The sequence below is a fragment of the Staurois parvus genome, unplaced genomic scaffold (genome assembly GCF_062004578.1).
Source record: "Staurois parvus isolate SC_StPar_1 unplaced genomic scaffold, SC_StPar_1.0 ptg000154l, whole genome shotgun sequence".
NCBI lineage: Eukaryota > Metazoa > Chordata > Amphibia > Anura > Ranidae > Staurois > Staurois parvus.
In genome coordinates this window covers 8807924-8824176 of record NW_028317950.1, presented here as the reverse complement: position 1 = coordinate 8824176, position 16253 = coordinate 8807924, and the positions used below count along the sequence as shown (strand labels likewise).

General features: G+C 40.0%; 1 protein-coding gene across 1 annotated transcript; it reads left to right on the top strand.

Annotated features, from left to right (window-relative positions):
- The first annotated feature begins 1671 nt into the window (after window positions 1-1671).
- LOC149463481 (olfactory receptor 1M1-like) lies at window positions 1672-2650 on the top strand. Its single transcript, XM_089675346.1, has one exon. The coding sequence runs from the start codon at window positions 1672-1674 to the stop codon at window positions 2629-2631; it is 960 nt and encodes a 319-aa protein (XP_089531472.1). The 3' UTR covers window positions 2632-2650.
- Window positions 2651-16253: the final 13603 nt, after the last annotated feature.

The window sequence follows — 16253 nt, the reverse complement described above, 5'->3', positions numbered from 1 at the left end:
CAATGTCATTAAACTTTTTTAGCAATAATAAACCTCTAACAGAAAAAATAGTGTTGATTTGTGTCCTCTCCAATCCTACTAGATCTAACCCTAATGTTATGGTGAAAATTTATGCAAACTGATTTTTTTCCCTAAAGTTCTAAAAAGCTTTCCTAAAGTTAAAAACAAACCTTACATAAAATCACACTTATGTGGTATCTTTTTAATTAGAAGGCTTTAAAGGTTAAATTGTATAGTAAATAGCTGGCAGTTGCATTGGAAAAGATTACAGAAAAACACCTAAGGTATAACTAAAGGCAAAACTTTTTTTTTTGTCTTGGATAGAAGGGAAATGGATTAGAACACCTGTCAATTTTTATTGCTGTCTGTGTCCCTACTAGGGGTCACTAGTTCAGATGACATGGGGGTTCACAAAGGATTCCCTTAATTTGCAGGGATATCCTCTCACTTTCTGTTTCGATATAGGACAGGAAGTGAAGGAAAATAACCACAATGGGACACAGATGAGAAAAAAAAAATCTGAAAGGGGTTATAGCCCTTCCTTACTCTATCCAAAATGAAAAACAAGTTTTGCCTATAGTTTTACTTTAAATAATGTTTTCACTGTTTCTTCCTAATAAAATCCTAAAAATTAAACATACTGTATATGTATCCAAATCTACTATCATAGTAAGGCCCCATCTGTCCCAAGAAAAAATATGTATATGTTAGGGTAAACTACAAACAATAAAAACAATATAAAATTACTCTGGAACCTAAGGGTGGTTAAAATACCTAGCGATCCTTTCATGAAGATCCTTGTTCTAACATTTCTTGTTATGGGGTGACAACTATCTCTCATTTGTGCTCCTGCATTGTCACCTTGCCACATGAGCCCCTGGTGAAGGTATTTCATGCAGATTATGCAGGCACGGTCCACCATTGTCACCATCAAAAAACATGTCCTGAAAAACACCATGCAGCCATCCCTGGACCACATGTAAAGAGGAAGTGGATCCAAAGATGCTGCATGAGATCAACAGCACTGAAATACAACAATGGATGAAAAAAGTTGAAAACAGTTTTATGAAAAACATGCTATTACTTTATAATACACAAATGTCATCCAGTTAGGGTTTAGGTCCACTTTAAATAACAGTGCAATGCCTATTGCATAGGATTCTAAGCCAGTGGTATGTGTACTCCATTTGGAATTTTAGCAAATACAGTAAAGAATATATAATACACGTATTACTAAGTAGCTATTAAAAAAATATAATGATTTGGACAATATGTCTACACAATTAAGGGGCATAGTTAATAAATGTACCCATGTCAAAGGGTACTTAGGAATAGGTAAATCACACCAGGAGGCACTCAATAAATACTAGATTTTAAATAGGATGCTTTTATAAAGTTGAGAAGGATCAGCCTATAACATTTATAGGCTTTTTAACCACATCCATAATTCACTGTGACGCATACCACTATCTTCTGGTTCCTCAAGGTCCCTTGGGACTTGTACAAATCCAGGAACACACCTGACAATGTAATATAATAAAGTAGATTTGCCAAAAGAGCATCCAAGATTTATTGTGACAACCATAATGGGTCTAACAAGTCAATGATGGAACCAGAGCCTTTAATATATTTCCGTTATTCTTTTAGGTTACAAACAAGCATTCATAAAAGATGTGTGAGACCAATGAAACAGACTTTTCTGAGTTCCTTTTGCTTGGATTTCATGAGTTCTACAATATTAAGGTTCTGTTGTTCTTCCTCTTCCTTGTTTTTTATCTGCTGATGGTGACTGAAAACTGTCTGATTATTACATTTGTGTCATATTGCCACCACCTTCAGGTCCCCATGTACATCTTCCTCAGGAACCTGGCTTTAACTGACCTTCTTTTAACTTCTAACATCATGCCAAAATTATTAGAGGTGACTTGGTTGGGTGGAACAGTTATTTCTAAAATGAGTTGCCTCTTCCAATTCTATTTCCATTGCGTTGCATCTTTTTCACAGTCTCTGATTCTCACAGCCATGGCTTTTGACAGATACTTAGCTATATGTCACTCGCTTCGGTATTCTTACCTTATGAACCAGACACTCTGTTTTCACCTTGTCTTCTGGCCTTGGGCTATTCCCATCATTCTACTTGTTACTGAAACAATTTTAATAAGTCAAATGGGTTTTTGTGATTCTAAAGTCCTTGACCACTTTTTTTGTGATTTTGTTCCTATTTTAGAAATTGCTTCCAAGGACCCTTCCAAAGTAAAAGGTGTAGACTTCTCCCTGACAATTCTTTTGGCATTTATACCCTTTTTGCTTGTTATCATATCTTATATAAATGTATTTATTGCTATTGTAAAGATCAGGTGTAGGGATGGCAGAAAGAAAGCCTTCTCCATGAGCAGTTCCCACCTGGCGGCCGTGTGCACCTATTATGGACCGATAATCGGCATCTATATGTTCCCGGTAGGGGATGAAACACCTTATGGCTATAAAATGAAATCCCTGCTCTATACAGCATTAACCCCACTAATTAATCCAATTCTTTACAGCATGAGAAATCAAGAGATCAAGAAAGCGAGTCAATTGCTCTTTCATAAAACATCTGTAAACATTAAAAAGCCCTTAATTTTTTTTTAGGTTAACTTTTATTTAAAAAAAAAAACTTCCCTTGTAAGTGCCTTTTTAGAATTACTCCACTAGCAAGTTCCATTTGAGTTGGTCACAGCATTTTCTATGCATTACTGACTACATTAAAGTGCATCCAAAGATTCCTGTATGGCAGTCCAAAAAGTCCCAAATCTAGTTATTATGTGATGAATAAGCCTTGTAAATGAAAAAAGCACTTCCTTTACCATTCCTGACTAACTCAAATCCTTCTTCATTTATGCTTTACATGCTCCCACTCCCAGACACTGCAGTATACATTGGAAGGGTTTCAGCAATAGAGGCAGTGCTGTCAATCCAGATAGGAATGGGCGAAACCTGTTGTGATTATGTGCACACAGACAGGCATGTGAATCAGCATTAACAAATCTATAGTGCACTTAAAGCGGAGCTCCACACAAAAGGGGAAGTTCTGCTTTAAGCCTTTGTCCCCCACTCCCCATTCAGGATTGGCACCTTTGGGGAGCGGGTACCTAAATTTGACAGCTCCCACTTCCACTGTGATCGCCTAGGCAATTGGAAGCGGAAGTTGTGCCCCCCCTCCCTGTAGTCTTCTGGGAGACATGACAGGTCGCAGAAGACTACAGGGCCATTCACGAAGCGCAGCGCTTCTTGTGCATGTGCAGTGGTCACCCGGCTGTGAAGCCGCAAGCTGTCACAGCTGGATGCCCACACTGAAGATGTCGGCGCCAGGGAGAGAAGACGTCCGGTGAAACCAGCTGTGGTAAGGTCACCGCTGGACCGAGGGACAGGTAAGTGGCTGTATTTTAAAAGTCAGTTCTATTTAAAACTCATTTGCCAACCAAATCAATATGGCCACCTAAGGAGCTGGGGGAGATACATGATACCTGACAAAGTATGAGGAGAGATTGACTGTCCTTTAGATGGTGCCATTCTTCCTTATTAGCCCCTATTAGGACCTGCTTAGGCCAGGCCAATTACACCAGAACAGGAAATGGCATCTATACTCTTAACATTAATAAATACGGAATGCTCATTCACTGAGATGGGGTGTCCATACTCCAGGATAAAGCCTTAGATTCTCAAGGTGAGGATCCAAGGGGCCCCCATTACAAGTTTCCTAAAATCTCAATTCGGTGCCAGGGGTGGACTGACCATTTGGAAACTTGGGCACTGTCCGAGGGCCTGGGGTCAGTAGGGGGCCCCATGAGATGCCCCTGGTACCTTTTTCATAGGCTTCTTTGAGTTTGGGCAAGGACACAGGGGCCCCATGATCCCCTATTGCCCAGGGGCCCCATGAGTTGTCAGTCCGCCCCTGTTTGATACATTCTGCCAGCTATTCAGAGTGCAAGGACTGAAATGATCATAATGTCCCCACTCAAGTATTATTGTGTATCTCTATGACATTAATTAATTCTGTAACTAGAAGCTGTCCTTTTCTATATTTAATGTTGGATGGAATTTTTTTTTTTAATGAAGTGGAAGAACCAGTGAAGAACCCATTTGTTATATAGTGAATATTTGGGGAAGGGGAGGACCAAGACGTGTTCATATATTCTGAATATTTTTTAAAAAGTGTTTGTGTTTTTTTACTACCTTCCACTAGTGCCACAGTGTATTGGTACAAGACTCTGTTAAAATATCTTATCAGTTCATGGCTGTAGAGAGTGGAAACATCCCTACCTTCCAGCAGGACAGATGTGCTATCCAATAAACTCCTTCATTCCTCACCTTCTCTACTATGGACCTATGTGGTTCTGTAAAGGCCTAGTTTTGGGTTGGTGTTTTAATGGGGACAGTTCTAGTATCGGCATAACAGGAGGCCTATACACATGGAGGCCTGTCACTATGTGTGTCTTTTGGCTAATATGTTGGAGAAATGACACCACAATTTAAATTTTAGTAAATAAATAAGAAATCAATAACCCATGTGGATGAATACATCCAAAAGGAAAGAACAGGAGTACATGAGTAAATTCCATAATCATAGCCTGTAAACACAGAGGTAGGCCAAACCTCATCCCTCTGTGAGGATTAGCTCAGTTACCCTAAACACTTTCTGGTTGGTCCTAATCTAACCTAGAATAGTAAAAACGTGTAAATACACTTAGATATGAAATAAATGTATTTCTGTTGAAGACAAGGTTGGTACTGGCAGGTAAAAATGGGACTTGTCACTGATGTGATTAATTTGAAAGAGATCAAAGTGTCTACTTTTTACCCAGAAAAGGTGGGGACATGAAAGCCCAACAGCAGGCAAAAATAAGAAAAACAGGTCTGTCTGCCTACACCTACCTAATATGCTTCTTTTTATAAACTCTCAAAAACTTACCTGAATCTGCTGTAATGTGATCTTCGTGACACCTCAAATGGTAGCAGCGGCCAGTGGTCTGAAGCTGTCCTTCAGTCCTCCCCTTACTTGGAGTTATGAAATGATGAGGGACCTTGTAAGAACTCAGTAATGCGCCCTTCCATCAGATGATCAGCACCCACATCATATGGAAGGTCATATGGAAATTATGGTCCCTCTCATACTTTATAGCAGAAGAAAGAAGACCAGAATCCTGGCATGTCATATGACCAGAATTTTAGGTAGGTGTTTGGTGCTTTAAGATGAGTCTTTTAATAAAAACTATAGAACTGGTATAAGAGGTTGGAGTGGGAAGTGTTTTTGTTTTTAATTTTTCCCTGAAAGTGAGCATTCAACAGCATCACTAAGAAGTGTTCTAAAGGTAGGATAGAGCTAGTATATTACTTTGTGATAAATTAGTGATAATGTTGGAATGGAACCAGTTAATCTGAATAATTAAGTGTTGTTGCATGGCAAGAACACTTACTGTTATCTCACATATATATTCTTATTATTATAGCCAAATTTACCACCCTAACTCCTCCCACAGTTTTTACACTACAAAGACAAGAAATATACCAAAACGTGCCGATTGTTCCCGATTGGTGTGCTATTACTTTGTGGAACGTTTCACCAAATGGTTAAAAAAATATCGCCGTTTTTGTGGTGAAATTGGTCCCATAGAAATGAATGGAGGAATGACCTAAACTACAGTGGCAGCTGACAAAAGCTAGAGTGTGAGATGAAAAATCAGGACATGATTTCTAAACTGCCATCACTCCCTCATTTTCAAGCCCACCTATACAAATCTTATATCAAAACGTTCAGCTATCCCTGCTGCCACTAACAATGTTCACGGATAAGCCATAGTCCTGATAGTTTTTAAATTATGACCTTTTGTTTGCAACTCACGCTGCCCATTGACTTTCATTGAAACTCCACTCCCAGCCACCTGAAATTTGAAGGGCAATTTCTAAACTGCGACTGTGCCTTCGGTATTAATATTTCGGAGACATACTATGCATCAAAATGTAGGTCTGGGTCTTGTGATTCTCACAATAAAAAGCTCTTAGCTGTAGGATTTATACTTTTAAAACTACAACTGTTTGAAGAAGGCAAACGCCAGTGAAGTGAGCAAGTTGGAGCAGTGTGTTTATAAACGTTCCTCTGAGTTTACTGTAGAGTGAGTTGCTATAGCAACCGAAGGTGAGTCAGCAGGCAGCAGAGTGACCAAAGCTAGAGTGTGAGCTGAAAAATAAAAGTTGAAATGCATTTCTCACTCTATCAAGCTTGCCATGTGCACTTTTTAACTTTGATCAATCAATTGGTTAGTGTTGGATGCAAGAACACTTCACACAATTTCCCCAGAAATTGTATCTTTTCTAGTTCTTATTAAGTGTTCTTGCAAGAACACTTATTGTTATCTCACATATATATTCTTATTCTTACTATTATAGCAAAATTTACCACGCTAACTCCTCCCACAGTTTTTACACTACAAAGACAAGTAATATATCAAAACGTGCGAATTGTTCCTGATTGAATTGCTATTACTTTGTGGAACGTTTCGTCGAATGGTTCACGAAATATCACGCTTTTTGTGGTGAAATTGGTCCCATAGGAATGAATGGCACAACTAGAGTGGCAGCAGAAAAAAGCTAGAATGTGGAAGGAAAAATCAGGACATGATTTCTAAACTGCCATCACTCCCTCATTTTCAAGCCCACCTACACAAATCTTATATCAAAACGTTCAGCTATCCCTGCTGCCACCAGGACTAAGCCATAGTCCTGATAGTTTTCACAATATGACCAATTGTTTGCAACTCACGCCGCCCATTGACATTCATTGAATCTCCACTCTAAACACCTGAAATTTGAAGGGCAATTTCTAAACTGCGACTGTGCCTTCATGTTTAATATTTCAGAGACATACTATGCATCAAAATGTAGGTCTGGGGCTTGTGATTCTCGCAATATAAAGCTTTCCACTGTAGGATTTATAGTTTTAAAACTACAACCGTTTGAAGATGGCAAGCGCCAGTGAAGTGAGCAAGTTGGAGCAGTTTGTTTATAACTGCTCTTCTGCCCTTGCTGTAGAGTGAGTTGCCATAGGAACCCAGATGTGTGAGCAGGCAGCAGAGTGACAAAAGCTACTCCGCCCACTCCAGTTGTAGACTACTGCTGCAGGCAAGAACATTTCACACAATTTCCCCAGAAATTGTAGATTTTCTAGTTAAGTGTTCTTGCAAGAACGCTTATTGTTATCTCACATACAGTATATATTCTTATTCTTATTATAGCCAAACTTGCCACGCTAACTCCTCCCACAGTTTTTGCACTACAAAGACAAGTAATATATCAAAACGTGCGGATTGTTCCCGATCGGATTGCTATTACTTTGTGGAACATTTCGCCGAATCGTTCACGAAATATCGCGGTTTTTGTGGTGAAATTTTCTCATAGGAATGAATGGAGCAACTAGAGTGGGAACTGACAAAGTTAGACTGTGGAAGGAAAAATCAGAACATGATTTCTAAACTTCCATCACTCCCTCATTTTCAAGCCCACCTACACAAATCTTATATCAAAACGTTCAGCTAACCCTGCTGTCACTAAAAATGTCCACGGCTAAGTCATAGTCCTGATAGTTTTCACAATATGACCATTTGTTTGCAACTCACCCCTCCCATTGACTTTCATTGAAACTTCACTCACAGCCACCTGAAATTTGAAGGGACATTTTAAACTGCGACTGTGCCTTCATTTTTAATATTTCACAGACATACTATACATCAGTGATTCTCACAATATCAAGCTCTTCGCAGTAGCATTTATACTTTTAAAACTACAAGTGTTTGAAGATGGCAATCGCCAGTGAAGTTGGCAAGTTGGAGCAGTGTGTTTAGAAAAGCCCTTCTCACATTCCAGTGACTGAGTGAGTTGCTATAGCAACCGAAGGTGACTCAGCAGGCAGCTGAGTCACCAAGTTGAAATTCATTTCTCACTCTATCAGGCTGGCCATGTGCACTGCTTACATTTCATCAATCATTTGGTTAGGGTTGGATGCAAGAACACTTCACACAATTTCCCCAGAAATTGTACCTTTTCTAGTTCTTATTATAGCTAAATTTGCCACGCTAACTCCTCCAACAGTATTTACACTACAAAGTAATATATCAAAACGTGCGGATTGTTCCCGATCAGATTGCTATTACTTTGTGGAACGTTTCGCCGAATGGTTCACGAAATATCGCGGTGTTTGTGGTGAAATTTTCCCATAGGAATGAATGGAGCAACTAGAGTGGGAGCTGACAAAGCTAGAGTGTGGAAAGAAAAATCAGAACATGATTTCTAAACTGCCATCACTCCCTCATTTTCAAGCCCACCTATACAAATCTTATATCAAAACGTTCAGCTATCCCTGCTGCCACTAAAAATGTTGAAATATGACCATTTGTTTGCAACTCACGCCGCCCATTGACATTCATTGAATCTCCACTACCAGCCATCTACATAACTAGAAAATCGACAATTTCTGAAGAAATTGTGTGAAGTGTTCTTGCCTGCAGCAGTAGTCTACAACTGGAGTGGGCAGAGTAGCCTTGGTCACTCTGCTGGCTGCTGACACAGCTGGGTTGCTATGGCAACTCACTCTAGTGCAAGCTGAGAGGAACTTTTATAAACACACTGCTCCAACTTGCTCAGTTCACTGGTGGTTGCCACGTTCAAACGGTTGTAGTTTTAAAAGTATAAATCCTACAGCGAAGAGCTTTATATTGTGAATCACAAGACCCAGACCTACATTTTGATGCATAGTATGACTCTGAAATATTAAAAATGAAGGCACAGTCACAGTTTAAAAATGTCACTTAAAATTTCAGGTGTCTGGTAGTGGAGATTCAATGAATGTCAATGGGCGGCGTGAGTTGCAAACAAATGGTCATATTGTGAAAACTATCAGGACTATGGCTTATCCGTGAACATTTTTAGTGGCAGCAGGGATAGCTGAACGTTTTGATATAAGATTTGTGTAGGTGGGCTTGAAAATGAGGGAGTGAGGCAGTTTAGAAATCATGTCCTGATTTTTCCTTTCACACTCTAGCTTTGTCAGCTCCCACTCTACTTGCTCCATTCATTCCTATGGGAAATTTCACCACAAAAACCGCGATATTTCGTGAACCATTTGCCGAAACGTTCCACAAAGTAATAGCAATCCAATCGGGAACAATCTGCACGTTTTGATATATTACTTGTCTTTGTAGTGTAAAAACTGTGGGAGGAGTTAGCATGGCAAATTTAGCTATAATAAGAATAAGAATATATTTGTGAGATAACAATAAGTGTTCTTGCAAGAACACTTAACTATTTCCTATTTACCTTTTTCTTTTTTTTTTCCCTTTAAAACAAATCCCTTCTCCTCCCTCCCTCCCCTCCCCAACCACCCACTCTGCATTCTCTCCACAACCTCTCGACTTGAGCAAGAAAAACCTTCCCATCAACTCACTCTATATCATCCTATATTTCACTTTTCACATTTACTCTAGATTTTTCCCATTTCGCATAGTATATCCCCATCTTATCTTCCTGCATATAGTAGATTTTTCCAATTTTCTGATCTGGTTCACTCTATCCAGTCTTCCTCTTTTGGAACTTCTACTTTCCTCCAAAACTTAGGGATCAGACCTTTTGCTGCGTTTAGATAGTACCCTAAACCTGATTTCTTATATTTGCTGACTGATAACTCTGTGCTATGCAGCAAACAAACCTCTGGGTCTATCCCGATGTCAATCTCAGTTATGATCCCAATTAAATGTATTATTGTTTTCCAGAATACTTTAATTTTTGAACATTCCCACCAAATGTGATACACCGTACCCAGTTCTCCACACCCCCGCCAACACCATGGTGATTTTTCCCCACTTATCTTATGCTCAACAGTCGGTGTAATGTGCCATCTTGTCAAACATTTATAATTTATTTCCACTTCTCTCATACTTACATTCTCGTGAGTTAATCTATTTATTTTCTTCTGTTTGTCCTCATCTAAAACCACCCCTATATCTCTTTCCCATTTTACTATGTGAATTGGCTTTATATTTGTGTCTAATTCAGTGAGGATCCTATATATTTTAAACATCCAATCAAAAATTCTCCCTAAAATTACTGCTTTGCAATATCTCCTATCATCTGGAACTCCCAATCCACCCCTCTCTTTGTTTCTACTCAATAATTCATGAGACAATCTCATTTTTTTTATTCCTCCATATGTATCTTGATATCATTCCTTTTATTACCTTAAAAAAAGCTTCTGAAAGTTTAATTGGGATCATTTGAAATCTATATAAGATTTTAGTTACAATTATCATTTTTACCAGGTTTATGCGTCCTATCTATGACGGGATTCCTCTTTTTAATATTTTTAATTCCTCCGTGATCTCATTTAATAATGAAATATAGTTTAATTTATACAAATACTTATATGAAGCCGTCAGTCTTACTCCTAGATATTTTATATCTCTTTCTTTCCAGATAAAGGGGAATTCTTTTTGTATGTTCTCTTTTTCACTTCTTGGAATATTAATATTTAAAATCTCAGTTATTGTCGGATTAATTTTTAAATTTGATAGTTCCCCATATTCCTTCAATTATTTCAATAAATTTGGAAGCATTATCCTGGGTTTTCCCACATAAAACAACAAATCATCTGCAAAGGCAGCCACCTTGTGTTCAGTGGTTTCTATCTGAATTCCCTTTACATCTCTATTCTTCCTTATTGTAGACAACAAGGGCTCCAATGACATAACATACAACAAGGGAGACAATGGGCAGCCCTGTCTTGTTCCGTTTGACATCTCAATAGGTTCTGTTTTTTCCCCATTTACTATAATAATTGCGGAGGGCTCCCTATACAACTTTCTTATCCATTCCCTCATTCTAACTCCAATCCCCAGGGCTTCTAATGTATCCATCATGAAACCCCAATCAACTCTATCAAAGGCCTTTTCAGCATCTATCGAAAGCACCGCCACTAGTGTTTTCCTTTTTTACTTTTCTGAATGAGCATCAGGGATCTCAGCCCGTTGTCTCTACCCTCCCTCCCTGGGACAAAACCCACCTGATCCCCATGTATCCATTCAGGCATAAACTCTTTCAGCCTATTTGCTAAGACCTTTGCATATAACTTGGTATCTGAGTTCAACAATGAAATTGGTCTATAGCTAGAACACTGAGAAGCATATTTTCCTTCCTTATGGAGCAACACCACGTGAGCCTGTAGTGATTCTCTCCTCACATCCATCTCTCCTCCCGGAGCGTTCATATATCTCTCTAACTTAGGGATTAATAAGTCACTAAATCTTTTATAGTACCTCACTGTGTAGCCGTCTGGACCTGGACTTTTCCCCATCTCTGTGTTTTTAATGCTGCTTTTATTTCTTCTTGTGTAATTTCTGCATCTAAAGATTTTAATTGTGCTTCTTTTAATTGCGGTAAACCCGCATTTTTTAGATATATCCTTCTTTTTTCCCTGTTTTCAGTTTCAGTATTGTGTACAGAATCATTGGAACTGATGTTATACAACTTTCTATAATATTCCATCAACACTTTAGCAATCTCCTTATTTGAGTGAACTATTTCTCCCTTGGAGCTTTTTATTTTTTCAATATAATTCCCATTTTTCTTTTCCTTAGGGCTCTCATTAAATATTTTCCTGGCATATCTCCCCATCTTTACCTCTCACTTAACACTTTATTATAGACTCTCCTTCTCTCCTCCTCCATTATAGTCTCCAGTTCTTCTTTCTTTTTTGTTATTTTCTGCTTTATTTCTTTTTCTATACTATTTTTGTGTATCTGTTCCAGGTCAAATATTTCTTTTAAGAGCCCGCTGATTTACTCTCTCCTTTCTCTTTTCTTTCTTGCCCCTATCACAATCAAAATACCTCTTATATATACCTTATGAGACTCCCACACTGTAGCTATCGACACCTCCTCAGTCTCATTCTCTTTAAAAAAATCTCTCAATTTCTTCTCCAATCTTCTGGGCAGTATCTTTCTCCAGGAGAAGTGCCTCATTCAACCTCCAACCTATACCATCTGTCTTCCCCCTTCCCCATCCCATTTTCAACATAACAGGGGCATGATCCGAAAAAGACATTGCTCCTATTTCTACTTTAACCAAAAACTCAATAAATCGATGATCTATCAATATATAATCCAACCTCGAATACATCTCATGTGCATTTGAGTAGAAAGTATAGTCTCTATCCTTCATATGCATAATTCTCCATGTATCCACCAATTGGAACTCATGGATCACTTTCTTTAGTAATCTCAGAGACCTACCCCTCTCTCTCTGCACAGAAGAGGTTGCATCCTTTTGTGGGTCCATACAAAAATTAAAATCTCCAGCCAGTATAAAACGACCCTTTTTAAAGTCCATCAATTTTTTTAGCACACTTTTCAAGTACATCTCCGGCTTCTTGTTTGGGCAATATATGTTAGCTACTGTACACTCCACCTCCTGCAATTTACCTTTCAAAAACAGATATCTCCCCTCTGGGTCTACTTTTCCATCCTCCAGCTCAAACCTTATATTTTTTGCAAACCCTATTGCCACCCCTTTTGCTCTCTTAATTGGGGAATCTGCATAATACCATGTTGGATAATATCTAGATTTTAACTTAACCTTTGATTGTATCTCAAAATGTGTCTCTTGCAAGAAGACCACTGATGATGCTCTATAATGTAGCTCTTTAAATAGCCTAAATCTTTTCCCAGGACAATTCAATCCATTTACATTATAAGTGATAACTTGTAACTCTTCCATCCATCTTAAATCTTTCTTCTTCTCCTCCTTCCCCTCTCCTCTTTTTCTTTGCTCTAGTATCTCCCTCAATCCTGCAGAGTATTAAACCTAGACCCCTTCCCCCCCCCCCACTCCCCCCACCCATCTCCCTCCCCCCTCACCTTTTCCCACCTTGAGGCTTCTAATATGCCTATTAATCATTTGTGGACCTAATCGCCACTTTTGATTTCAAACCCTGGGGTTTAACTCCGTCCATGGACAGCTCCTCCTCCCTCCTTCCTCCCCACTACCCTCCATCTATCTAATAAATTCTCTAATTTTCCTCAGACCCCCAGGAGTGAACTTCTAGAGGATATATCTTTAGGAGGGAGAAGGAGGGTGGGGAGAGAGAGAAGAAAGAAAAAAAAATTTCTCCTCTTTTCCTCCACACCCCCCCTGCCGCTACCTTCCCCCTCTAACAGATTGCCAGTTCTCTTGATTGTGACTCCTGTTTCTCTGTATTCTTCCCCCCATCCAGCAATCTCCATTCTTTGCAACTCCAGTCTTTCACAGATGTCTCTCAAGTCCTCCGGATATCTCAAATAAGCTGTAACCACATTTTTCCATCCAATTAGGCACTCTGGGATCCCCCATCTATAGAACACATTTTTCTTTCTCATCTGCTCTAACAGGGGTTTCAAAGATCTCCTTCTCCACAGTGTCTCCGATGTTAAGTCTGCAAAAATCTGAATGTCAATTTCTCCATATTTAATTGTTGTTTTTCCTTTGATCTTCCTTCAGATCTCATCTTTATCACTATACTTATGGAATTGTACAATTATATCTCTCGAATTTCTCTTCTCAGTACCCTGTTGTTTTCCTATTCTCCAGACTCCATCCAATTTACTCGTCTCTGTATCAGGTCTGTCCATTATGCTGTTTAAGATTTTACCTACTAGTTCTTGCAATGTTTCCCCCTTTGCACACTCTGGGGCTCCACGTATCCTGAGGTTACTCCTCCTGTCCCTATTTTCCTGTACTTCAATCCTATACAGCAATTTTTTCTGAACTTTCTCCATGTTAATTATCTTCTTTTCTACTTCAGAAATGTTTTGGGCCTGATTTCTGACTTTCTCCTCAGTTTCTTCCACTCTCAATAGCAGCTGCCCCAAATCATTTCGTATAGTAGCCATTTCTTGTTTAATTGTTTTCTCTAAATCTTTAAACATTCCCGCCATCTCTTTTTTATTCGGTACTTGTAGTTCATTTTCAATTTCTCTCATCTCCATATTTCCTGTTATTTGTTGACTGCTAGCATTCAGGCCCAACGATAATCTAGGGCTGTTTTCCAGACTAATGTCCCCTTCTCCTTTTTCCTTTACACCTTGGGCTCTTTCTGGGGTCACACTGCCCTGGGACGTGTATTTTTTAATCGTACCTGTTTGGGCCCCTTTAAGCCCACTTCCTTTAACACTTGTTGTTCTTCATATCTTCTATGGATCTTAACCTCCTCTGTAACCTTTGAATAGAAAAATTATTCAAGTACAGTGGGGCAAAAAAGTATTTAGTCAGCCACCAATTGTGCAAGTTTTCCCACTTAAGATGAGAGAGGCCTGAAATTGGCATCATAGGTAGACCTCAACTATGAGAGACAAAATGAGAAAAAAAATTCAGACAATCACATTGGCTGATTTGGAAAGAATTTATTTTCAAATTATGGTGGAAAATAAGTATTTGGTCACCTACAAACAAGCAAGATTTCTGGCTCTCACAGACCTGTAACTTCTTCTTTAAGAGGCTCCTCTGTCCTGCACTCATTACCTGTATCAATGGCACCTGTTTGAACTTGTTATCAGTATAAAAGACACCTGTCCACAACCTCAAACAGTCACACTCCAAACTCCACTATGGTGAAGACCAAAGAGCTGTTGAAGGACACCAGAAACAAAATTGTAGACCTACACCAGGCTGGGAAGACTGAATCTGCAATAGGCAAGCAGCTTGGCGTGAACAAATCAACTGAGGGAGCAATAATTAGAAAATGGAAAACATACAAGACCACTGATAATCTCCCTCGATCTGGGGCTCCACGCAAGATCTCACCCCGTAGGGTCAAAATGATCACAAGTACGGTGAGAAAAAATCCCAGGACCACACGGGGGGACCTAGTGAATGACCTGCAGAGAGCTGGGACCAACGTAACAAAGGCTACCATCAGTAACACACTACGCCGCCAGGGACGCAGTGTCAGGAATGGACTTGCCAATAATGGTGAGACTCACCTGCCTTGTGGGCTGCAGTACCAGGGCTGGCCAGCGGGTGCTCTCAGCAATCAGAGACTCACCCCTGCAGTCAGCCAAACACCTGAAGCTGATTGCAGGGGTTGTATTTAAGGAATGGCCAGACTCACAGTCAAGGCCTTGGTGTGTGCTTCCATGGGCCCCTGTATCTTGTATCCTGTATTCCTGTTCCTGTCTGACTTGTTGCCGACCCTGCCTGATCCTGACCTCTGCTGACTTCTCCTGCTTGATCCCTGGCTTGTGACCCTGACCATTCTCTGCCTGACCCTCTGCACCGCACAGTCCGTGAGTTACTGAACCCAGCTTGTGACCTCGACCACTCTCCCGCCTGTTCCTGGTACTCCGTTTGCCCGTTTGCTACTGACCCGGCCTGCCTGACGACTCTTGCATTGTATGTATTGTTATCTGTGGGTGGGTTGGTTTGGTTTGTTTGCACTGTGTTTATGTTTAGTTTTGCACTGCGTTTTGTATTGTTAGTCTTAATAAATTATATTGTTTATACCATATCTGAAGCCTGCGTTTCCCTGTGTCAGTCCACACACCTCTGGTCATACCTGGAGCCCTGACATTACACCAAGGCCAATCCTGACCAGAAGTGGCTGCACAGGGAAGCCATCTTGGCTTATTGTTGCTGGGAAGGATGGATCTTGATGAGGTGGTGTATTTATCTCTGCTAGTGTTTGATGACAAAGACTATGCTTATCAGACTCTGAAGGAGTATACCAGGGATCAACTACTAGAGTGTATAAGGATCGCTCATTGCCTAGTAGATCAGGGCACAGAGTTTTCTGAGGTGCAGCCATTGATCCAGGTTTGTGCTGAGTTGGCTCGGTCCTGTACCCCTGAAAGCAGGAATGACTTTTTTCTCCCATTTAGTGTGGATCAAGTGGAATCACTGGTATGGTTGTTGGAGGATGATCCAGATTGCTTCCATGAGCATTATGCAGCTTGTTCATCACATGTGCTTATGGATTGCATAAACGCAGTGCAGTCTTTGGTTAGACAGGCTATGTGTAAGCTGAGTTTTGTTCAACCAGTACTGCAGTACTACAGATTTCCTCTGCTCAAGGCACTCTTCCTGCATCCCCGACAGCACCCCCAGTGACGGCCCAGTATACTCTGCTAACTACCACATACCAGTCCCCTGCTCCCACTCGCTGCACCTATCCTTTCTTTAACCCTGTAAAGAAGTCCTCT

Bases quoted from the DNA above. Each gene is read 5' to 3' on its own strand.
- LOC149463481 (XM_089675346.1), top strand. From the start codon at position 1,672: ATGTGTGAGACCAATGAAACAGACTTTTCTGAGTTCCTTTTGCTTGGA.